The sequence below is a fragment of the Syngnathoides biaculeatus genome, chromosome 14 (genome assembly GCF_019802595.1).
Source record: "Syngnathoides biaculeatus isolate LvHL_M chromosome 14, ASM1980259v1, whole genome shotgun sequence".
In the NCBI taxonomy this organism is placed as follows: Eukaryota; Metazoa; Chordata; class Actinopteri; order Syngnathiformes; family Syngnathidae; genus Syngnathoides; species Syngnathoides biaculeatus.
Window position 1 is genome coordinate 10,139,212 of NC_084653.1, and position 25,142 is coordinate 10,164,353.

At 44.8% G+C, this 25,142-nt stretch overlaps 2 protein-coding genes across 9 annotated transcripts in view; both read right to left on the minus strand.

Moving 5' to 3' along the window:
• The window catches only part of map2 (microtubule-associated protein 2), a 78,144-nt gene that overhangs the window by 36,384 nt on the left and 16,618 nt on the right, over positions 1–25,142 (minus strand). For all 8 annotated transcript variants that reach the window (XM_061841105.1, XM_061841102.1, XM_061841104.1 and 5 more), the window contains one exon: positions 7,759–7,891. The gene's annotated coding sequence lies outside the window, so the exon portion shown is untranslated. The remainder of the gene's footprint in view (positions 1–7,758; positions 7,892–25,142) is intronic.
• LOC133512645 (uncharacterized) lies at positions 21,950–23,506 on the minus strand. Its single transcript, XM_061842456.1, has 2 exons — positions 22,310–23,506; positions 21,950–22,222 (listed from the first exon to the last, which is right to left on the minus strand). The coding sequence occupies exon 1, from the start codon at positions 23,063–23,065 to the stop codon at positions 22,451–22,453; it is 615 nt and encodes a 204-aa protein (XP_061698440.1). The 5' UTR covers positions 23,066–23,506; the 3' UTR covers positions 21,950–22,222; positions 22,310–22,450.

Consider the following 25,142-nt stretch of genomic DNA (forward strand, 5'->3'; position numbering starts at 1 on the left):
ATGACGAATTCGTCTATGGGTTATAATATATTATATTATGTGGCTTCTCGGTCTTCCTCTGACTCTGGAAAGATCTCGCGCTAATATCAATGGTTTCTCCGTCGATATGGATGTAAATACCATTGAAATACCCCTCGCTGAAATACTTGAAGCCCTGCTGTCTGCTTTTCAACGATATTTCACTGTTAGCTAAGAATGCGAGTGAGAAATCAGCCGGTAAATCGGACAGTTTCGCTCTATTCTTTTCTTGCTGCGCCGCCCTTTTTGCTAATTGTTTGTCTGACGTAGGCGCACGTGACGTGACGTCACTTCAGAGGCGTGGTTAAGTGCCATGTACGGAGGGGTCAATTTCTAGGCAGAGCCGAGGTTCGGTGGCCTAGTATTGAATCTCTCCTTTTTGCAGATTCTGTTGGCTTTATCAAGCCATGATCTCCAACTCTTATTGGAGCAGTTCGCTGTAGATTATCTTGCGGTCTTGTTCACAAGTGAGGGAAGAATGGAACGCAAGATCGACAGGCATATTGGTGCAGCTTTTGCAGTGATGTGGACTTTGTATCGTTCTGTAAAGAAGAAGCTAAGTTCAAGGCGAAGCTCTGTCTTTACCGGTCGATCTGTGATTCATAACTGAAAGAATAAGATCCTGGATACAAGCAGCCAAAATGAGTTTCCTCCGCAGGGTGTCCGGGCTCACTCTTAGAGGGAGGGTAAGAGGTTCGGTCATCCGGGAGGGGCTCAGTGTCGAGCTGCTGCTCCTCCGCATTGAGAGGAACCAGATGAGGTGGCTGGGGCATCTGATTCGGACGCCTCCCTGGTGAGGTGTTCCGTACCCCGTCTCACTGGAAGGAGACCCAGGACATGACCCAGAACACGCTGGGGAAACTATGTCTCTCGGCTGGCCTGGGAACGCCTCGGGATCCCCTCAGAAGAGCTGGATGGGGTGACTGGAAACAGACACCTCTGGGCATACCTGCTAAAGTTACTGACATCCTGACCTGTCAGATAAGTGGTAGAAGACGGATGGATTGATGGATGGATAGAGTGTCTACATGTCTCGCATTGGAAATAAAACGTGCATTTAAAGCACAATCACAATATATAATTTTTTTTAAATCATAATGTTAACTGTCTGTAATGCTGTTAAACCAAACTATTCAACACAATTTTACTGGTTAGTTACTAAGCAAAATTATTTTATGCAAGTCTAATGTACCTATGTTTTATTTAGGCATGAAATTTATGTGTTGAAAATTACAATTGCAAAACCATGAATGACTGGGTCTTTTTCATTTTTTTTAAAGAAAACCTCTCCTGCTGCAAAGTGTTGAACATATTGCAGTGTGAATCACATCAGAAGTGTTTCACACACACAGAAGGCTGACTGATCTGCTCTTTTCACCTGCTGCATGAAGGCACAGTGACGATGCTTTTTCAAGCTCGAAATACAAGGACGTATAGCGAACCTTTAATATACTATTTATTCAAACAGCGTAAACTGAAACAAAACACCACATTCGAGGCATCTTACAGTTTTCTCCCAAAAAAATGGTCTTTCGAAATTGTTTGGGTCAAAGAAGACTTATTCATTTCCTTTCGGCTTGTCCCGTTAGGGGTCGCCACAGCGTGTCATCTTTTTCCATCTTACCCTATCTCCTGCATCTTCTTCTCTAACCCCAACTGCCCTCATGTCTTCCCTCACCACATCCATAAACCTTCTCTTTGGTCTTCCTCTCGATCTTTTGCCTGGCAGCTCCATCCTCAGCACCCTTCTACCAATATACTCACTCTCCCGCCTCTGAACATGTCCAAACCATCGAAGTCTGCTCTCTTGAATCTTGTCTCAAAAACATCCAACTTTGACTTTCCCTCTAATGACCCCATTTCTAATCCTATCCAACCTGCTCGCTGCGAGCGAGACCCTCAACATCTTCATTTCTGCTACCTCCAGTTCAGCTTCCTGTTGTTTCTTCAGTGCCACCGTGTCTAATATCATGGCCAGACTCACCACTGTTTTGTAAACTTTGCCCTTCATCCTAGCAGAGACTCCTCTGTCACATAACACACCAGACACCTTCCGCCAGCTGTTCCATCCTGCTTGGACCCGTTTCTTCACTTCCTTACCACACTCACAATTGCTCTGGATTGTTTACCCTAAACATTTGAAGTCATCCACCCTCGCTATCTCTTCTCCCTGTAGCCTCCCTCTTCCCCCTCCACCGTTCTCATTCACGCTCATATAATCTGTTTTACGTCGGCTAATCTTCATTCCTCTCCTTTCCAGTGCATGTCTCCATCTTTCTAATTGTTCCTCCGCCTGGTACCTGCTTTCACTGCATATCACAATATCATCTGCGAACATCATGATCCAAGGGGATTCCAGCCTAACCTTATCTGTCAGCCTATCCATTACCACTGCAAAAAGGAAGGGGCTCAGAGCTGATCTCTGATTCAGTCCCACCTCCACCTTAAATTCTTCTGTCACACCTAAGGCACACCTCACCATTGTTCTGCTGCCATCATACATGTCCTGTACTATTTTAACATACTTCTTTGCCACACTAGACTTACTCATGCAGTACCACAGTTCCTCTCTTGGTACTCTCTCATAGGCTTTCTCTAGATCCACAAAGATACAATGTAGCTCCTTCTGACCTTCTCTGTACTTCTCCACTAGCATCCTCAAGGCAAATAATGCATCTGTGGTACTCTTTCTAGGCATGAAACAATACTGTTGCTCGCGGATACTTACTTCTGTCCTGAGTCTAGCCTCCACTACTCTTTCCCATAACTTCATTGTGTGGCTCATTAACTTTATTCCTCTATAATTCCCACACCTCTGAACATCGCATTTCTTCTTAAAAATGGGAAATAGTACACTCTTCCTCCATTCTTCAGGCATCTTTTCGCCAGCTAGTATTCTGTTGAATAAGTTGTTCAAAAACTCCACAGCCACCTCTTCAAATTGTTTCGATACCTCCACAGTTATGTCATCAGGACCAACTGCCTTTCCATTTTTCATCCTTTCTAACTTCCCCTGACTAATCATTGCCACTTCTTGGTCCTTCACACTTGTCTCTTCAATTCTTCCTTCTCTCTCACACCGAGATGCGACGTCAGACAAAGGTAGAGGTGGCAAAGGCTAAACAAGAGCCATATAAAGACATGTACACCAGATTGGACACGAAAGAAGGAGAAAAGGATCTTAACAGGTTGGTCAGACAGACGGATAGAAATGGGAAGGATGTGCAGCAGGTAAGGGTGATTAAGGATAGAGATGGAAATGTGTTGACTGGTGCCAGTAGTGTGCTAAATAGCCCTGTGGGGGCACAAACCAGTGCAATCTGTAGGCCGGTCCCAAGCCCAGATAAATGCAGAGAGTTGCGTCAGAAAGGGCATCCAGCCTAAAAACACTGCCAAACAAATATGAGCTTTAATCTAAAGAATCCCATACCGGATCGGTCGTGGCCCGGGTTAACAACGCACTGCTAACCTGCAGGGCGTCGGTGGAAATTCGGATCCGTCCTCAGATGTAAAAGAGGAATGCACAGAGCCTACAACTGAGTGTAGGGACTTTGAATGTTGGGACTATGACAGGAAAAGCTCAGGGGTTTGTTGACATGATGATTAGGAGAAAGGTTGATACAGTGTGCATCCAAGAGAGCAGGTGGAAAGGTAGTAAGGCTCGAGGTTTAGGAGCAGGATTTAAATTAATCTACCACGGAGTAGATGGGAAGAGAAATGGAGTAGGGGTTATTTTAAAGGAAGAGCTGGCTAAAAATGTCTTGGAGGTGAAAAGAGTATCAGATCGAGTGATGAGACTAAAATTTGAAATTGAGGGTGTTATGTATAATGTGGCTAGTGGCGATGCCCCACAGGTAGGATGTGACCTAGAGTTGAAAGAGAAATTCTGGAAGGAACTAGATGGAGTAGTTCTGAGCATCCCAGACAGCGGGAGAGTTGTGATTGGTGCAGACTGTAATGGACATATTGGTAAAGGAAACAGGGGCGATGAAGAAGTGATGGGTAAGTACGGCATCCAGGAAAGGAACTTTGAGGGACAGATGGTGGTGGACTTTGCAAAAAGGATGGAGATGGCTGTAGTGAACACTTATTTCCAGAATAGGGAGGAACATATAGTGACCTACAAGAGTGGAGGTAAGAAGACAATAATTATTATTGACATGGGGTGGGTGGGATACATTCTCAATCATTCCTCGGGAAAATACAATCTCTAAGGAATGGCCGGTCTCGTCGATAGAGTGAAGAGCGCGCAGACAGTACCTCGTTGTTGGTCAATCAATCCACGTGCATGCACACACTTGCCACAAATTGGTATCACTACAAAGAACATTCTTATAAAGTGGTTTCTGACTTGAATCAGGTCTGGTCCACCGTGTGACTGTTTAGTGAATATGAACAAATGACAAATGCCAGCAAAGCTAATAATCCATTGTTTTTTTTCCTGGAGGCCCTGATATGTATCATTAGTCTAACTTCTTTGCTTTTTTATTTTTTTTTGCTTTTTTTTTTACCCATGAGTCTTCCTTCCACCTGTTCTTTCTTCCTACCTCTTTACCTTCCTCATAGCATTGTCCTTCCACCTACACACTCCTCCCCCAGCTTCCATCAGCCTTCATCTTTCCCCTCCTCTTTGCTTTCGCTGCTTTTTTCCATTTCCCTCCTACGTTCTGAATACATTCAGATGCCAACATCTCAGTGTGTGTGTGTGTGAGAGAGAGAGAGAGAGAGAGAGAGAGAGAGAGAGAGAGAGAGAGAGAGAGAGAGAGGAGAGAGAGAGAGAGCACGTCACACAGTTGCTGCATTGCAGGGCTCTCCTCTCAGGGATGCCTCACTGCAGGAGCTGGAGAGCTACAAAGGAGCTTAGTTCCTCCCATCCTCTTTTGATATTCATAATAATATTTCTAACTCGCATCATCTGCGCAAATATGATAAATTGAACCCTTAAAAAAAAAAAAAGCCCAACTAACCAGCTATCTTAAATTTTGACTGCAAAAAAAGGCAACGATGGTGAGGCAACTAATGTGAGCTTAAGAGGCCTGGCGGGTATCCTGTCCTAGAAAGACTTCACCCTGGCTGATAAAAAAAGGCTGCTCCATCCAGCTTCACATTTTACAGGGTAACAGTCTATACATAAAAGTGCTATCAATTGTGTAAAGGCAGGACAGAGGTACATGGGGTTAACACGTACACATCACAGCAATAATTCTCCATTTGGGATCTAGGTTAAATTCAAGGTTTGCAACCCCTCTGGACTTTGTAGTCTCCTACGTACTTCCATATTACATGTAAAAACTTTCTATAGAGCCTATAAACTAAGCTATGTTGGTCCTTATTCTGTAAATTCAATGGAGCAGGCAAAGTCCTGTGGTCCAGCAATCAGTGATTAAATAGTTTGATTAAAATGTTATTTCCAAACTCTGTGGAAAAAGCTTTGACCCTCACTATTGTTGCAGGTGTGCTGGACCCCAGCTGACTCTGGGCCAGAGCCGGAGTACCCCATGAAAAGGTCATCAACCAATCACAGGGCACATAGAGTACAGTATAGAAAACAAATATTCACACTCATCCTCACACTTGCCTTTCAGGTGACTGCACACCTGGGGGTGTATTTAATGTATGTGTTATGCTCCGAAATGTGTTGCACAACCCCAGAACAAAAGCTAAAGCTTTGTGATGTTGGATGAAGCTGGTAAGAAATTCTCAATATCCACAGTGAAACAAGTCCTGCTTCAACATGGGCTGAAAGGCCACTCGTGAAGAATGAAGCCTTTACTCCTAAAGAAACATATAAAAGGTAGATTACAGTTTCCAAGACATCAAGACAAAGATCTTAACTTCTGGAGACATGTCTTGTGGTCTGATTAAACTAAAGTGGAGGTGTTTGGCCATAATGACCAAAGTCGCAACACCATACCAACTGTGAAGCATGGGGGTGGCAACAATATGTTGTGTGGCTGTTTTGCTGCAGCAAGACGTGGAGCTCCTCATAGAATAGAAGCCATCATGAAGAATGAAAATTCCAAGGAGGTATTTAAGGCAAAATCTCAAGAGATTAGCAAGGAAGCTTCAATGGTTCAAATGTTGCTTGAGGATAACAAAGTCAGTGTCTCGGAGTGGCCATCACAAAGCTCTGCTCTGAATCCCAGTGAAAATCTGTGGGCAGATCTGAAAAGGCGTGTGCGTTCAAGGTAACCGACAAACCTGACTGACCAGTTCTGTCGGGAGGAATGGGCCACGATTCCAGCAGAGTACTCTCAGAAGCTTGTGAAAGGATACCGAAAGGTTTGACCGAAGTCATGCGGTTCAGAGGAAATTGTACTCGATAGGAAGGAAATGTATGTAAACAATTGACCTTGATGAAAAGGATATAAAATTCTCTAAGAAATTCTCTGTCTCATTATTGTGGCATTTTACAAAATGTTATCATTTTGGTGATCTTGACTGACCTTAAACAGGAGAGGTCTGATTTGACTTCAGACAATGAAACAAAAAAATGAAACGTGTGTTTTTACTCAGTGTATGGAAACTTCTGGCTTCAACTATATGTATGACAGGTCTTCCACCTGTCATTGTAAACAACGGTTTTTGTACAAATTATTAAATAAATACCAGCTGGCATGTTCAATACTTTTTCACTGTGTCATTTCACATCATTACACACAACTTAATTTCGGAGCTTACAGTATTCAGCTAGTGAAATATTGATGTTAATAGCACCTTTGGAAGTATATCTATTGAGAAAAATGGAGAGGCGTTAAATACTTATTTCAGCCGCTGAATATTGCTTTTTTTTTTTTAAGAGCTCCAAAAAAATGATGCTTTGTCGGCATTTTATGGCATTTTGGTACCAAGCAACGATGTTGAAGTAAGTTGTGGTGCTTCAACAAGTTAATACTTTGCCACTATCTAGTGCCATCTATAGGCAATTGTAAACCTTTCCAGGGGTTAGTAAATTACTCCTCAATTGTTGATATTGACTATATTTATTATAATAACTTCAAAATGATTCTTTTGAACACTTTAATGTAGACAGTGTCTTGAGCCAGGTTGTTTTTCCGCATTTCTGATTCTAGTAGCTTGTAGTTACGTAGTTTGGCATTTTTTTGTTGTTATCAAATAAATAAATAAAACATGCCCAGGCCCTTACTGAACACCAATTAAATATACTGTACTCCAAAAACCGTAAAATAAATAGACTCTTCTCCAACCCCCATCACCGATCACACTACCTGCAAATTTGCGCAGGAAACAATGAGCGCTCATAAAAGCGTGACTGCCTTTCAGTGGACCTTGGTGTTGATCGTCTCACCAGAGCAGCTCTTCTCTTCCCACTCAATACCCACTTCCCACTCAGCTCCTAGCAGCCTGCACTCACATGTCCATCCACCCACACGACTACTGCTTTTTGAAGGTAACAGACATTCACTGTCTCTCTCCCACTTTCTTTTACTCACCCCTTTCATTCCATACAAAGTGTTTGTTTATCTAATTGGCAGGTACACAGTACATCTGTGACCTGTTCAAATATAATATGAGAAAAATATATTTCTTTATCATTATTGTTGTTACAATAGCATTACTGTACAAACTAAGAACCCAATTATGGAACTGAACTTCTTTTTTGCTGTTTTTTTAGTTTCTTCCCTTAAACCTATTAGTGATGTTAAAAAGTATGAAACTGTACTTCACCCAAGGAGCAGATGCATTACATTCAATCGTGAAAAGAGGAACTGTAGTTACCTGATTCGCCGGTGTGGGACTTCCCAATGAATCAAAGCCACGTCTAAAAATGGATTTCCTCCGTCGTTTGATGACTGATTTGAAGCCTGTCACACCAGGAGTCAAAGCCCAAAGTGTGACTTCCTAGATGAACCTAGAGATTATGAAAACAAAAAAAAAATCATCAGTAATTATCAGTTTCATAATTATAGTATTTTTCTTAAACTTCCATCTTCTGCTATTCACATGGAGTGCTTAAGAAACCATTTGTGACAGGGTAGAATATTTTTTTTGTCCAATATCACCTACAAGCACACGCACATACACACACAGACACGCACACACAAGTAAAGGCTTACATGTACTGGCATAAGACTTTGAGTGTATTATTAAATCCAATTGCTGAATAGTAACACTGAAGTCAGCTTTCCCTGCTTTGACGGTGATGAGATGGCTGATACCACTGTCATGCCTGCACCATAAATACACACCGAAAGTCAGGAAAGGACTAGGTTAATTCAGCATTAAGACTTCAATCGCTTGAAACACACTTTCTGACAGGAACACAAAATCCACTTAACAGCATCTCTACAGCTCAGTGTGAAGGCGTGAAGTGCTTGAGGCTGCGGTTCATATACGTCTCCTGTCAATCAGTGTGTCTGTACAGGTATATTTAAGATTTTAAAATGGGTATTTTTACTTGGTTTCTTGCTCGGGGTAATGTGCAAGCTCACACACGAATGAAAATTTGCTTTTTTTTTTAGACTCCCTCGCTTTCTACTGCCAAGTGAGCCATATACTGTAGCAATTTAATGGAAATGTAGAATTTGACCAGCAATATTTTTAACTTACATTTCATTTACAACTTAAAATAAATGCTCAAAGTGCTTTTTTAGAAGGCCTAATAATTCCTCCTTTGCTAACTATGAGAAACAGGGAATATCTATGTAGGTTACTGCTGATAGTGTCATGAGCAAGCCTTGGCCACTGCCAAGAGTGGCGTGTGCTCTTGGCGTTGTCACCTCTGACACCTGTCACCTGCCACAGCTGTTTCGCATTAGGCACTGTAATTAGACCAAGTATTTAGTTGGAGTTTTTGTCACTGGCATTTGCCAGTTCGTTGTCTTGTGTTAGTGAGATGCATTCAGTGCCTGTGGGATGCTCCGCTTTTGTGCGTAAGTTAAAGTAAAGGTAGATGAGGCAGTATAGTTGTACAGTAAATACAGTATGTTTTGGGGTTGACCAAAAAAAACCATGGTACTTTTGATGAGACAAACACGTAAATTACACCTGAGTTAATTGCAGAAGATACGTTCCAGACCCTACCCATCCAAGAGAAGTTGCACCCCACCCGAACTAAGATAAGAGCAGGCAACATCATCACGGACACACCCACATCCTGGTCACTAGCTCTTCCAGCTCCTTCCCTCGGTACTCGAACAATGCAAACGATAACTAGCAGGCACTTCAACTGCTAATTCCCTCCTCGTATTAACTTCTTAAACAGCTCTCTTAAAATTCAACTGCAACATGCTGCCAATTTTTTGTCTTGAGCTTGTGCAAAAGGGGGCCCCGTAGCTCAGTGGTTAGAGCACTGGTTTGGTAAGCCAGGTGTTGTGGGTTCGTATCCCACTGGGGCCTCCACTCCCTGAAAAGGGTTGCGTCAGGAAGGGCATCCGGCGTAAAATTTGTGCCAAACATATATGTGCGTTCATCTGGGATGACACGCTGTGGCGACCCCAAAAAGGGACAAGCCGAAAGAAACATATATTACTTGTGCACTCATTATAGTACTCTCGCCACGTTACACTATCTGCACATTTGTTGTTGACCAATACTAGCCTCTCGTACCAGAGTTGTATCTGCACTACTTGCACAATAGACTGAGGAGTATCTGCAAATTTTGCAAAACCGACATAAACCCACATTATTGCACGAATAGTCGCTTTAAAATGGATATATTCCTTAAAGTCTTGACGCCCTTTTCACAATGGTCATTGCACTGGACTATTACTCTGGAGGACTTTACATCCTTTGCACAATTGTCAAAAAAAATTATCATTGCCAGACTACTAGCAACTCTTATAGCTCCATAACTGTTATCGCAATATCCTGAGGTCTCAAAAGTATTCTCTGTCAATTGGCTCTCTCTGTTGTCGTACTCGCCATGTATGTCATATTAGAGCGGGTGCAACTCCTGGGGACAAATTCCTTGTGTTTTTTACATACTTGGCGACTAGAGATTAGTCTGATTCTGATGTGAGTCATTGTTAGTGAATAATCATTTTAAGTGAGATAAACACTTTCGATTGCGGAAAAACAATGTTATCAACTCAGAAAATTTGAGTCTTTTTATCTGCCCCTCTCCTTTAAACATGTACATACGGTGGAACCTCAGTCTTGGTATGTTTCATATGATTTTATTTTTGTTTGTTTTTTTCCCCATCAAAACTGTGTCGTTATTTTCATAGATTTGCTCAATTTCATAATGATGGAAAATGAACTCTACAGACCATAAGACATATTCCAGAGTGCAAGCTTTAATTAACAACATAAGGCAATCACCCCCCTCCTCTTCCCTGTCTGCTCTGTCACAGTCAAGCAACATCCTGTCAAAAGTGAGACCTTTAAAATAAAAGTATGAAATATAATCGCACAGTTTCACCACACTTTCTTTGGACCCATGGTTTCTTATGTACCAGTCGCACTATCAACCAGCACAACAGACTTTTTTCCTTATACTACTCTAAACATAAGTGGATGGAGGAGTTCTGTCGGAGAGGGGCAAGAAAATGAAGCTGCAGCCAAGCCAGAGTGAAACACTAACATCACTGTAACACTGCCAAGTAACTTCACTGCGTTCATCTCAAACTTATTTGAAGTGTTTGCATATAATTCATTTCAATTCAGAAATTTTCAAGGACACTGCGATATACTTAGGCCCCCTACGTACAAATAAACATTTACTGACAAAGCAGTTATTTGTCCTTCTACTACATCACTTCCCTACCCTGGGTATTGTGAAATGTTTGGAGACAAACTGGTTATACCCAAACAAAGAATCCTACAAGATTGATGGTAGGATGAAAAAAATAACATCTCGAATGTAGTATGTACTGATACGTTCATTAAGATATACAGACGGATTCAAAATATTACCTGTATGCAATCAAGAAATAAGCTTCTTTACTTGTAATGATGTCAATTTTATGTGGGAAGGTTTTACACACACACGATTCACACTATTATCCACACAAAGTACTTTGTTCATCTCATGGGACTACACATCCAGTAGTCACTTGTCAGTTTCAGTGCGATGATGAGAGTGTACCACGTGTGCAAGTGCATGTCATTGTTTAATGTTTTGTGTTTACATAATGAATGTTTGTTTTTATGTAATTGAACACATGTGACTGATGTTCATCGTTCAAATGAACATTTAGACGGGAATTAACAGGGTATGCACATGAATGAGTCATGAACCAAAATGGTTTTTAAACCTACTACCCCCTCCCCAACACACACACACACACACACACACACACACACACTATGATGGAAACCAGTGGACTCACAATTCTGAGGACCTCAGTGGGTTTTCTCCGGGCACTCCGGTTTCCTGCCGGCCCCAAAATATGCATTAATTGGAGAATCTAAATTGCCCTTAAGTGCAACTGTGTCGGTCTCCATGTGCCGTGCGATTGGCTAGCAAGCAGTTCAGGGTGTACCCACCCTCCTGCCCAGAGATAGCTTCAATTGCTTCCAGCACTCCCGTTACCCTTTGTGAGGGAAGCGGTGAAAATTACCAAATTTCACTTAATTGGTCAAAATAGCCTGAGCGGAGTCCAACTCTCATCGGAAACAAGTCCGACTTACTGCCAGCAATGTGGACCAAACTCTGATACTGGTCATGCAGGGACCCAACATCCAATATAGGGGGTTCAGTACCACGTACTCCTGAAGAACCCCCAACAGGACTCCCAAAGAGACACGGTTGAACACCTTTTCCAGGTCCACAAAAGACATGTAGACTGGTTGGGCGAATTCCCATGCACCCTCGAGGATCTTGCCGAGGGTGTAGAGCTGGTCCACTGTTCCACGGCCAGGACAAAAACCACATTTCTCCTCCTGAATCTGAGATTGGACTTCCCAACGGACCCTCCTCTCCAGCACCCCTGAATAGACCTTACCAGAAAGCCTGAGGAGTGTGATTGCCAGTGAGTTGCAGAGGAGTGTCAACCAGGAATGCCCTACAACATCCAGAGCCTTTAGGAACTCTGGGTAAATCTCATCCACCCTCAGGGACGTACCACCAAGGACATTTTTAACCACCTCGGTGATCTCAACCCTAGAGATAGAAGAGTCTGTGGAGTCCCACAGGCCAGAAATGCCCTTCTTCAGCTTGACGGCATCCCTCACTGTTAGTGTCCACCAACGTGTTCGGAGATTGCCGCCATGACAGGCACTGACCACCTTACGGCCACAGCTCCAGTCCAACCTCAGCAATGGAGGCGCGGAATATTAACTCAGACTTAATGTCCCCCGCCTCCCCCGGAACATGAGCAAAGTTGTTTTGGAGGTGGGAGTTGAAATTCCTTGTGACAGAGGAATCTGCCAGCCGTTCCCAGAAAACCCCTACAATGCGTTTGGGCCTGCCACGTCAGACCGGCATCTTCCTGCACCATTGAAGGCAACTCACCACCAGGTGGTGATTAGTTCACAGCTCTGTCTCTCTCTTGCCCTGAGTGTCCAAGACATGCTGCCACAAGTTCCTCTGCAGGGTATCCGGGTTCTCCCTTACAAAGGGAGGGTTAGAAGCTCGGTGATCCAGGAGGGGCTCAGTGTCAAGCCGCTGCTCTTCTGCAGCGAGAGGAGGCAGGTGAGGTGGCTGGAGCATCTGATTCGGATGGCTCCCTGTTGAGGTGTTCCGGGCACATCCCACCGGAAAGAGAACCCGGGATGACTCAGGATATGCTGGAGAGACTACATCTCTCGGCTGGCTTGGGAATGCCTCAGGATCCCTCCGGAAGAGCTGGATAAAGTGGCTGGGGAAAAGGGAGTCTGGGTATCCCTGCTAAAGGTAGTGCCCGCACGACCAAACCCAGAAAAACAGTAGAAAATGGATAGATGGTTAAAATAGTATTTATTTACAACAAATAATGAATCACTGTGGATATTTTACAAATAAAAGATGCCTTGCTTCAATAAAGGTTGGGAATCACTGCTGTAGATACGTACATATATAGACATGGATGGATGGATGGATGGATGGATGGATGGATGGATGGATGGATGGATGGATGGATGGATGGATGGATGGATGGATGGATGGATGGATGGATGGATGGATGGATGGATGGATAGATAGATAGATAGATAGATAGATAGATAGATAGATAGATAGATAGATAGATAGATAGATAGATAGATAGATAGATAGATAGATAGATAGAAAGTAACATCCTTGAAAAAAACTGAGTAAAATGGAATTTACATGAAGTCAATACAGTGTAAACACACACATAAACACACACGTACACACAAACCCCTAGTTAAAAAGAAATGATCAAATAATGAAATAATACCTGAAATGCAGAAAATTTTGTTTTCCATGAAGGGGGTCTATACATGGGAATATTACATTAAGAATTTAACGAGGATAAGGATTTTTAGATTTAATAAGGATAAGGATTTTTAAAAATGCATTGTTTTTACCACTGCCAACATTGAAAACACAAACAGCTGTTTTGGAAAACATCATCCATCCATCCACCCATCCATTTTAGTTGCCAGCCAATCGCAGGGCACATATAGACAAACGGCAGCACTCACAATCACACCTAGGGGCAATTTAGAGACTCCAATTAATGTTGCATGTTTTTGGGCTGTGGGAGGAAACCAGAGTGCCCGGGGAAAACCTACGCAGGCACGAGGAGAACATGCAAATTTCACACAGGCAGGTCCGGGATTGAACCCGGGACCTCGGAACTCTGAGGTCAATGCTTTCCAGGTAAACCACTGTGCCGCCAGAAAACATCATGACAAATGAAACATGCGGAGTTGGAATACTTGAATAAGTCCAATTATAAACCAAAATTAATGGCGACCAAGGTTATTCAGCTTTTGAAAAAGACCCAGAAAGACAAGCGGTTGTGCAGTGAATTTGAACTGGCCTTGCCTTTTTTTCCCCAGATATGTGTGCATGAATAGGGTTGTTTTGACAGTTATGATATGATGATTTACATAAAACTTCATAAACTGAAATGGAAAAAACCCTTCTGTTTTTGCAATGTCATGTCCAAATATGCTCAGGCTTGTCATAGATTCCACCGGGAAAAGACATATTACTGTATTAGCCTCGTCTAACTTGACATTAACCTGCTCTTCCCCTAAAAGAAATCCTTTGAGTTCTCATGTATGCTTTCATGTGTGTAGGCAAGTACTTTTGCTCCTTAAAGAATTTCCTGTACACAAAGCTTCCAGTGCCCTTATAAAGAAGAGGTGTGTAAATATATTCAGTGTATGTATAAATTCAGTGCAAACTCAACTCGAGTCTTGGAAACTCCGAACCAATATACTCCATGCTTCATCATTCACACTTTGTAGCCATGTAGTGTATTTAAAGCTTATGTTTATGGAGTTTGATTAAAAAGTAGAGCTGAAACCTTAAGAAAACAGCTGAATTGAGCCGGTTGTAATTGCCAAACCTCTTATTGAGCATTGCACTAAAACATAAGGCCTGATACTAATACATCAATAAAACACTTCTTACCTTTGCTCTTAGAAAGGATCACAAGAAAGAATCTACAGTATGTGGGATTCATGAATTCTTATAATAATAATAATAACAACATAATGATACTCAAAATCCTATAATATTCACAGAAATAAATGTGCATTATTGTGTTACACATGGTCTGTTGCGGGGCATCTTAATTTAGCATACACAGTGTGACTTATCCAACTTGAAACTGAAGACGCGTCCATAAAAACAATTTGAAATGCATATGCAAACCAGGAATGCGGAGCAGTACCAAAAATGAGAAGCAGTGGTCATAATGTCTCCGTTTTTTAAATGCTTGCGATCAAAAGTTTTGTGACATATTGTCGATCACACAAAGCAATTTCGAAGCTTTTGAAGCATGTCAGGGGTGACTTGGAGCCAGTCACAAGATGGGAGTCATAGAATTGACTTCCCCAGAATTATCGCAGCAATTGTCCATGATTTGGGCTCTTCATACAAACCCAATTCCAATGAAGTCGGGATGTCGTGTTAAACGAAAACGGAGTAAAATGATTTTCAAATCATGTCCACCTACATTTCCAGTGAAGGAACGAACTGCTATATTCCATGTTCTCCCACTTGGAAATCATGGAGGGCTCTGAAATTTCTATCGTAGGTGCATGTCCACTGAGAGAGAGATAATCTATAAAGAAAAATACAGAAATCACAATGTGTGTTTTTTAAAATGATTTATTTGTGTGATCCAGCTGCAAATAAGTATTTGAACACCTGTCTATCAGCTAGAATTCTGACCCTCAAAGACCTGTTAGTCTGCCTTTAAAAGTCCACCTCCACTCCATGTACTATCCTGAATCAGATGCACCTGTGTGAGGTCGTTAGCTGCATAAAGACACCTGTCCCCCCCATACAATCAGTAAGACTCAAACTTGTAACGTGGCCAAGACCAAAGAGCTGTCTAAAGACACCAGAGAAAAAATTGGACAACTCCACACAGCTGGAAAGGGCTACGGAGAAATTGCCAAGCAGCTTGGTGAAAAAAGGTCCACTGTTGGAGGTGTTAGCATCATGCTTTGCGGGTGTTTTCCTGCACATGGGACAGGATGACTGCACTGTATTAAGGAGAGGATGACTGCGGCCATGTATTGTGAGATTTTGTGGAAAAACCTCTTTTCCCTCAGTCAGTGCAATGAAGATGGGTCGTGGCTGTCTTTCAACATGGTAACGACCTGAAGCACAAAGCCAGGAAAACCAAGGAGTGGCTCCGTAAGAAGCATATCAAAGTTCTGGTGTGGCCTAGCCAGTCTCCAGACCTAAACCCAATAGAAAATCTTTGGAGGGAGCTGAAACTCTGGTTCTCAGCGACAGCCCAGAAACCTGTTTGATCTAGAGAAGATCTATGTGGAGGAGTGGGCCAAAATCCCTCCTGCAGTGTGTGTAAACCTGGTGAACAACTAAAGGAAACGTTTGACCACTGTAATTCAAAACAAAGGCGACTGTACCAAATATTAATATTGATTTTCTCAGGTGTTCAAATACTCATTTCCAACTGTATCACACAAATAAATCTTTTAAAAAAAACATACATTCTGATTTCTGGATTTTTCTTTTTAGATTATCTCTCTCACAGTAGACATGCACCTATGATGAAAATTTCAGACCCCTCCATGATTTCTAAGTGGGAGAACTTACAATATAGCAAAGTTTTCAAATACTTATTTTCTTCACTGTAATTGAATGCACCACAAAGAAAAGATGTTCAAACTGATTGTCTTTAGCAAATAATCATTAACTTGGAATTGTATGGGTGCAACACATGCCAAAAAAACTGGGACCGGGTCATGTCTACCACTGTGTTACATCACCTTTTCTTTTAACCACATTCAATAAACGTTTGGGAACTGAGGACAGTAATTGTTGACCCTTTGAAGGTGGAATTCTTTCACATTTTTGCTTGATGTACAACTTTAGGTGTTCAACAGTCTGGGGTATCTGAAGTCATATTTTACGCTTCATAATTGACAACACATTTTCAAAGGGGGCCAGGTCTGGACTGCAGGCAGGCTCGTCTAGTACCCACATGCTTTTAGTAAAAAGCCACGGTGTTGCTGTGTGCAAAATGTGCAAGTTTATGGAAAAGATGTTGCTTGGATGGCTGCATGTTTATCCAAAACCTGTATGTACTGTACCTTTCAGCATGAATGGTGCTTTCACAGATATGTAAGTTACCCACGCCATTGACACTAACAAAAAATACCAACACAGATGCTGGCTTCTGACTGTTGCGTCCATAAAAGTCCGGATGTTTTTTTTTCCTCTTTGGGTCGAAAGACACAATGTCCACAATTTCCAAAAACTATTTCAAATGTGGATTCGTCAGACCACAAAACATTTTTACACTTTGCATCATTCATTTTTAGATGAGCTCAGAATGCAGCCCTATGGGGGCACAAACCAGAGCAATCTGTAGGCTGGTCCCAAGCCCAGATAAATGCAGAGGGTTGCGTCAGGAAGGGCATCCGGCGTAAAAACTGTGCCAAACAAATATGAGCGTTCATCTAAAGAAATTCCCATACCGGATCGGTCGTGGCCCGGGTTAACAACGCCCGCCCCCGGCACTGCTAACCTGCAGGGCGTCGGTGGAAATTCAGCTACTGTGGGTCGAAGACAAAGAAGAGGAGGAAACCGGATCCAGCGTCAGAAGAAAAAGAGGAATGCACAGAGCCTACAACTGAGTGTAGGGACTTTGAATGTTGGGACTATGACAGGAAAAGCACAGGAGTTGGTTGACATAATGATTAGGAGAAAGGTTGATATTCTGTGCATCCAAGAGAGCAGGTGGAAAGGTAGTAAGGCTAGAAGTTTGGGAGCAGGGTTTAAATTATTCTACCATGGAGTAGATGGGAAGAGAAATGGAGTAGGGGTTATTTTAAAGGAAGAGCTGGCTAAGAATCTCTTGGAGGTGAAAAGAAAAATTTGAAATTGAGGGTGTTACGTATAATGTGGTTAGCGGCTATGCACCACAGGTAGGATGTGACCTAGAGTTGAAAGAGAAATTCTGGAAGGAACTAGATGAAGTAGTTCTGAGCATCCCAGACAGCGAGAGAGTTGTGATTGGTGCAGATTGTAATGGACATATTGGTAAAGGAAACAGGGGCGATGAAGAAGTGATGGGTAAGTACGGCACCCAGGAAAGGAACTTTGAAGGGCAGATGGTGGTGGACTTTGCAAAAAGGATGGAGATGGCTGTAGTGAACACTTGTTTCCAGAAGAGGGAGGAACATATAGTGACCTACAAGAGCGGAGGTAGAACCACGCAGGTAGATTATATTTTGTGCAGACAATGTAATCTGAAGGAGGTTACTGACTGTAAAGTAGTGGTAGGGGAGAGTGTAGCTCGACAGCATAGGATGGTAGTATGTAGGATGATTCTGGTGGTGGGTAGGAAGATTAAGAAGACAAAGGTAGAGCAGAGAACCATGTGGTGGAAGCTGAGAAAGGAAGAATGTTGTGCGGCCTTCCGGAAAGAGGTGAGACAGGCTCTCGATGGACAACCGAAGCTCCCGGAAGACTGGACGACGACAGCCAAGGTGATCAGAGAGACAGGCAGGAGAGTACTTGGTGTGTCATCTGGTAGGAAAGGGGAGAAGGAGACTTGGTGGTGGAACCCCAAAATACAGGGAGTCATACAAGGAAAGAGATTAGCGAAGAAGAAGTGGGATACTGAGAGGACTGAGGAGAGGCGAAAGGAGTACATCGAGATGTGACATATGGCAAAGGTAGAGGTGGCAAAGGCTAAACAAGAGGCATATGAAGACATGTACACCAGGTTGGACACGAAAGAAGGAGAAAAGGATCTCTACAGGTTGGCCAGACAGAGGGATAGAGATGGGAAGGATGTGCAGAAGGTTAGGGTGATTAAGGATAGAGATGGAAATGTGTTGACTGGTGCCGATAGTGTGCTAAATAGATGGAAAGAATACTTTGAGAAGTTGATGAATGAAGAAAATGAGAGAGAAGGAAGAGTTGAAGAGGCAAGAGTGAAGGACCAGGAAGTGGAAATGATTACTAAGGGGGAAGTCAGAAAGGCACTACAAAGGATGAAAAATGGAAAGGCACATGGTCCTGATGACATACCGGTAGAGGTATGGAAGCAATTTGGAGACATGGCTGTGGAGTTTTTGACCAACTTATTCAACAGAATACTAGCGGGTGAAAAGATGCCTGAAGAATGGAGGAAAAGTGTTCTAGTTCCCATTGGTACTGCATGCGTAAGTCTGGTGTGGCAGAGAAGTATGTTAAAATAGTACAGGACATGTATGATGGCAGCAGAACAATGGTGAGGTGTGCCTTAGGTGTGACAGAGGAATTTAAGGTGGAGGTGGGACTGCATCAGGGATCAGCTCTGTTTGCAGTGGTAATGGATAGGCTGACAGATGAGGTTAGACTGGAATCCCCTTGGACCATGATGTTCGCAGATGATATTGTCATATGCAGTGAAAGCAGGGAGCATGCAGAGGAACAATTGGAAAGATGGAGACATGCACTGGAAAGGAGAGGAATGAAGATTAGCCGAAGTAAAACAGAATATATGTGCGTGAATGAGAAAAGTAGAGGGGGAAGAGTGAGGCTACAGGGAGAAGAGATAGCGAGGGTGGACGACTTCAAATACTTGGGGTCAACAATACAGAGCAATGGAGAGTGTGGTCAGGAAGTGAAGAAACGGGTCCAAGCAGGTTGGAATAGCTGGCGAAAGGTGTCTGGTGTGTTATGTGACAGAAGAATGTCTGCTAGGATGAAGGGCAAAGTTTACAAAACAGTGGTGAGGCCGGCCATGATGTACGGATTAGAGACGGTGGCACTGAAGAAACAACAGGAAGCTGAACTGGAGGTGGCAGAAATGAAGATGTTGAGGTTCTCGCTCGGAGTGACCAGGTTGGATAGGATTAGAAATGAGCTCATTAGAGGGACAGCCAAAGCTGGATGTTTTGGAGACAAGATTCGAGAGAGCAGACTTCGATGGTTTGGACATGTTCAGAGGCGAGAGAGTGAGTATATTGGTAGAAGGATGCTGAGGATGGAGCTCCCAGGCAAAAGAGCGAGAGGAAGACCAAAGAGAAGGTTTATGGATGTGGTGAGGGAAGACATGAGGGCAGTTGGGGTTAGAGAGGAAGATGCAGGAGATAGGCTAAGATGGCAAAAGATGACACGCTGTGGCGACCCCTAATGGGACAAGCCGAAAGGAAAAGAAGAAGAAGAAGATTTTTAGATGAGCTCAGGCCCAGAGAAGCACCAATGTTTATGGGTGTTGTAGATAAGTGACTTTTGCTTTGGATAGTCAAGTTTTAAATTCCACTTACTGATGTAGCACCGAACTGTATTTACAGACGTTGGTTTTCTGAAGTGTTTTTGAGCCTATGCGATGATATTCTTTCTACATCGATGTCAGTTTTGGATGCAGTGCCATCTAAGGGCTTGAAGGTCACAGGCGTTCAATGTCGGTTTTTCGCCTTGCCGCTTACATGCAGTGTATTCTTCAGACCCTCTTAAACTTTTGATGATATTATGGACTGGAGATGATGAAATCCCTAAATTGCTTGGAATTGTACATTGAGGAACATTATCCTCAAACTGTATTTTCTGATGCACTTGTTCGAAAAACAGGTAAACCTCGGCCCATCTTTGCCTGTGAATGACTGAGCACTTCAAGGAAGCTCCTTTCATTTCTAATCATGGCACCCACCTGTTCCCAATTCACTTGTTCAGGTGTGGGATGTTCCAAACTGGTGTTTGATGAGCATTCCTCCACTTTGACATTGTTTTTCCCTACCTTTTTTGGAACGTGTTGCAGCCATAAAATTCAAAGTTAATGATTATTTGCTAAAAACAATAAAGTTTAACAGTTTGAACATTAAATATGTTGTCTTTGTCGTGTATGCCATTAAATATAGGTGTAACATGATTGGCAAATCATTGTAGTCAGTTTTTATTTATTTTTAAAAAGTCCCAACTTCATTTGAACTGTTTACACATTAGACCCTGAATATATTCTGTGGACTGTTTTAAATAAATAAATAAATACAATAAAACATAAATTGGGGAATGACAATCTTTTAGTGAGAGAAAAATCTGTAAAAAGTGGATATTTATTGGACTGAGACATTCAGTTTCCACAACTTTCTCTATACTCTATATGTTTGCAGTACTGTAATGCCCAATAAACCTCAATCATTGATATTTGTGTCACGTCCCATCGGAACAAGAGTAGGACCCAAATGCAGGACTCGGACGATGCAAGGTAGTTCTAGGAGAAACGTTTATTATATGCCGAGGTCGGGGATCGAGCAGGCAGTCCGGTGCAGCAGCGGTAGTTGGGACGTCGGGCGAAGAGAGCAGGTGAGCGGGCAGGCAGGAGTCGGTACACAGGAGAACAATCAAAGCAGGCAGAAGTAACGAAGGAGTCAGGCTTACAAGGTTGGTCGGAGAACAGGCGAAGGTCGGTACACACAGGTTGACGATCAGAAATACCGGAGCACTCGAACGGGACATGAATCTCAACGAACTGCCGGGGACCAATCGTCATCGGTGATATAAATACAGACTAATCAGCCCGCATGAGACGCAGGTGTGCGCCTCAATCAGCACACCCGCGCAGGCACCCGCACAGCTCGTGCTGGAGCGGGAGGATCATGACAGTACCCCCCTTCAAAGGCACGGCTCCCAGACGTGCCTAAACGAAAAAATACAGACAATAATTAACACAGGCAGGGGTGGGCGGAAGGGGCGTCCGGAGGAGGGCACCCCCCCCCCCCCCGAACCCCATTCTGGTGGCCATCCAGGCCACCAAACGCAAGGCATCCGGGTGGACAGGTCAGGAGGACGACCCGGACGCCAAGCACCAGGGTCCCCACGGAGCGCTTCGGGCGGACGACCTCTGTGAGGAACCAAACGACGAAGCAGGAACCAGGCCGAGGCAGGCAACTGCTCTGGACGAGAACCTCCCACGCCGTGGTTGTGAGACGACCAGGGACTGGTCGCCACTGAGGCTTGGTCAGGAGGAAGACGTGGATTAGTCACCAACGAGGCCAGGTCCTGAAGCGGCTGGGAGCCCTCAGGAGTGAAGAGGATGATGGAGAGACGGACCAGAGCCATGACCGCCACCATCACAGCCATCCCGAAGTCTCTCCAGCTCCAGGGTGGCTCCACAGAACTCCCCAGCTCCTCATGGACAGGAACGTGAGAAGGCGGCGACACCATCGCCATCGCCACCTCCTGGACAGCAACGTGAGAGGGCGGCGACACCATCGCCATCGCCACCTCCTGGACAGCAACGTGAGAAGGCGGCGACACCATCGCCATCGCCACCTCCTGGACAGCAACGTGAGAAGGCGGCGACACCATCGCCATCGCCCCCTCCTGGACAGCAACGTGAGAAGGCGGCGACAACATCGCCATCGCCCCCTCCTGGACAGCAACGTGAGAAGGCGGCGACACCATCGCCATCGCCACCTCCTGGACAGCAACGTGAGAAGGCGGCAACACCATCGCCATCGCCACCTCCTGGACAGCAACGTGAGAAGGCGGCGACACCATCGCCATCGCCACCTCTTGGACAGCAACGTGAGAAGGCAGCGCCAATGCCACCTCCTCGTGGACAGGAACGTGAGAAGGCGGAGGCAGCATCACCAACTCTACCTCCTCCTGGGCGGGAACGTGAGGCGGCTGGGGAACCGTCGCCACCTCCTGGACAGGAACGTGAGAAGGCAGCGTCAGTGTCACCGTCGCCACCTCCTGGACGGGAACGTATGGGCGTGCCCGTCGCCGACTGACCAGGAACGGGGAGCGACCGCGTGCCGGTCGCCCACAGAGCAGGAACGGGGAGCGACCGCGTGCCGGTCACCGACGAAGCAGGAGTGTAAAGCATCCGTGGGCCAGTCGCCACTGGTACTCCAGAGCACGGACGAGAAGCGGCTAAGGAGACGTTGCCACCTCCTGGACAGCAACGTGAGGTGGCATCGGGTCAGTCCCCACTGCCACATGAGCTTGCGGTGCATTCGTTGAGACAGCAACGTGGGCGTGGCGCGGTGGCAAATCTGTTTCCAGGGCAACGTGAACGAGAGTCGGCAGAGAGTCAGTCGAAACTGACACGTGGGCGTGTCTCGGTAGCGGGTCAGTTCCAATTGCCGCGTGAACTCTGCTCGGAACAGCCAAAATCTCGACGTGGGAATGGCGAGGAGGCGGGTCAGTTTCCACAGCTACATGCGCTTGGCAAGGTGGCGAGTCCGTTCCCTCTGCGACGTGCACTTGGCAAGGTGGCGAGTCCGTTCCCACTGCAGCGTGCGCTTGGCGACGGGGCGGGTCTGTTTCCACGGCAACGTGAACGAGAGTAGGCACAGAGTCAGTCGAAACTGACACGTGGGCGTGTCTCGGGAGCGGGTCAGTTCCAACTGCCACGTGAACCTGCGTCAGCAGCGAGTCCGTCGCCGTTGCGACGTCAGCATAGCTCGGCTGGTTCGCCAATCCATGCCGGACCTGGGACGTGAGAGCCGCCAATTTGGCGCTCTGCCGCTCTATCTCCGCCCACATTTCACGGTAGAATGCATCGTGATTTGGCAGCTCCTCCTCCCTCTGGGCTGGAAGCTTCGCCACCAGCTGCGGATCTGCCGGTCTCACCGTTGCAGGCGAGGCGTGGGAGGACGGTGTCTTCGTTGCCGCGCAGCGGGAGACCTCAGGGAGCGCCCGGCCGGGGCGTATCCTCTGGCCGCCACGCGGAGGTCCCGGGTAGATGGCCAAGCGGGTTTCCTCAAATGGATTGGTGTATTTCTATCCACCGGGCAAAGACGTTCGGGTGCTGGGAACGTGGGGAGGTGGAGCAAACTGACTGGGATGAAAAGCCGGGCAAAGAGATTCAAAATCAAAGTCATCGGAGTCGTACTCAGGCAGCCGGTCATACAAATCACGGTCCTCCTCATATTCCGAAAAGTCAGAGTCCAGAAGAATATGAGGAGCCGGACGGGTCGTGTTCGGGACGTATTCATACCTCGCTGGCGGAGCGTAAGACACGGAAGCGGAGGACGTCAGGGAGCCTACCCGGATCGGACAGCCTTGGTCCTCCGGCAGACGGTCTACCTTGCGTCGGTCCCGGCGACCCCGGGTCTTTCCTGCTAGGTCCTGTTGTGGCCAGTTCGTTCTGTCACGTCCCATCGGAACGGGGGTAGGACCCAAATGCAGGACTCGGACGATGCAAGGTAGTTCAAGGAGAAACGTTTATTATATGCCGAGGTCGGGGATCGAGCAGGCAGTCCGGTGCAGCAGCGGTAGTTGGGACGTCGGGCAAAGAGAGCAGGTGAGCGGGCAGGCAGGAGTCGGTACACAGGAGAACAATCAAAGGAGACAGAAGTAACGAAGGAGTCAGGCTTACAAGGTTGGTCGGAGAACAGGCGAAGGTCGGTACACACAGGTTGACAATCAGGAATACCGGAGCACTCGAACGGGACATAAAGCTCAACGAACTGCCGGGGACCAATTGTTCATCGGGGTGATATGAATATAGACTAATCAGTCCACATGAGACGCAGGTGTGCGCCTCAATCAGCGCACCCGCGCAGGCACCCGCACATTTAGTGCTGGAGCGGCAGGATCATGACAATTTGCACTGTAAATGTGGCCTTGTCGTAGTGTGTATGGATCAAGACGAGTTTTAATAACATGCAGCAAAGAGAAGTTCCCTGACTGGCAGATGTGAGAAGAGATGAGAATATGACAAGACAATGACACAAAGATGAGAGACGATGCGTAGGTGGTGAAGCTGATGAAGAAAGAGGTGGAACAAATAAAACAGTGAAATGTTGTGGGTCTTGAGCATTATACAGCTTCTGAGGACAAAACGAATATAATTAATAAGCAGTTACTACAATTATTTCTCTTTCACTTTATCATTCGTTTTTGGCTTTCTATCCCAAAAATCTGTTTGAAATAGACATTTGTCCCATGTCCTTAAACAAGGGCTGATACTATTTATTATACAGTATTATTGTAATACTATATGATGGCTTCCAGATGCTAACCCTTTAAAAAAAAAACGGTTAAACTAAATATACATTTGAGTTCACCATTTTTGAAATTCTTGAAATTCTTTTGAATTAAATATTATTTGATGTTTGCTGCTGAGTCATACAAGCACTGCACACAATTACAAATCTGTAATGTAATGTTTGTAACCACATTAAGGCTGACATAGAGGCAAGGCTGTCACTAAAATAGGTGTTCTGGGATTGACAGATCAATGACAACGTTGCTACTCTACTTTTTATGCTTTTAGATTTATTATCGTCGCCTTATGCCAAATTAGTTTGTTACAACGGACACTTGTGTTCTTGTCTTCATCCACATGCAGACCTCGAGAGTGCTTGAAAACATGGAAGGATGACCCAACAAATGTAATTTCACATCCTTCTATCCATCCATTTTCTATTCAAGACAGTTTATTTCCATTTGGGTTGTGAGTGAGCTGGAGATTTTTCCAGCAGACTTTGACCAAGAGGCAGGGTACAAGCTGTGACTGCTTGCTACTCAATCGCAGGGTACATACTGAATACAGACAAACAAGCATTCACACCCACATTTGCACCTGTGGACAATTTATTATTCAGTGAACCTAACA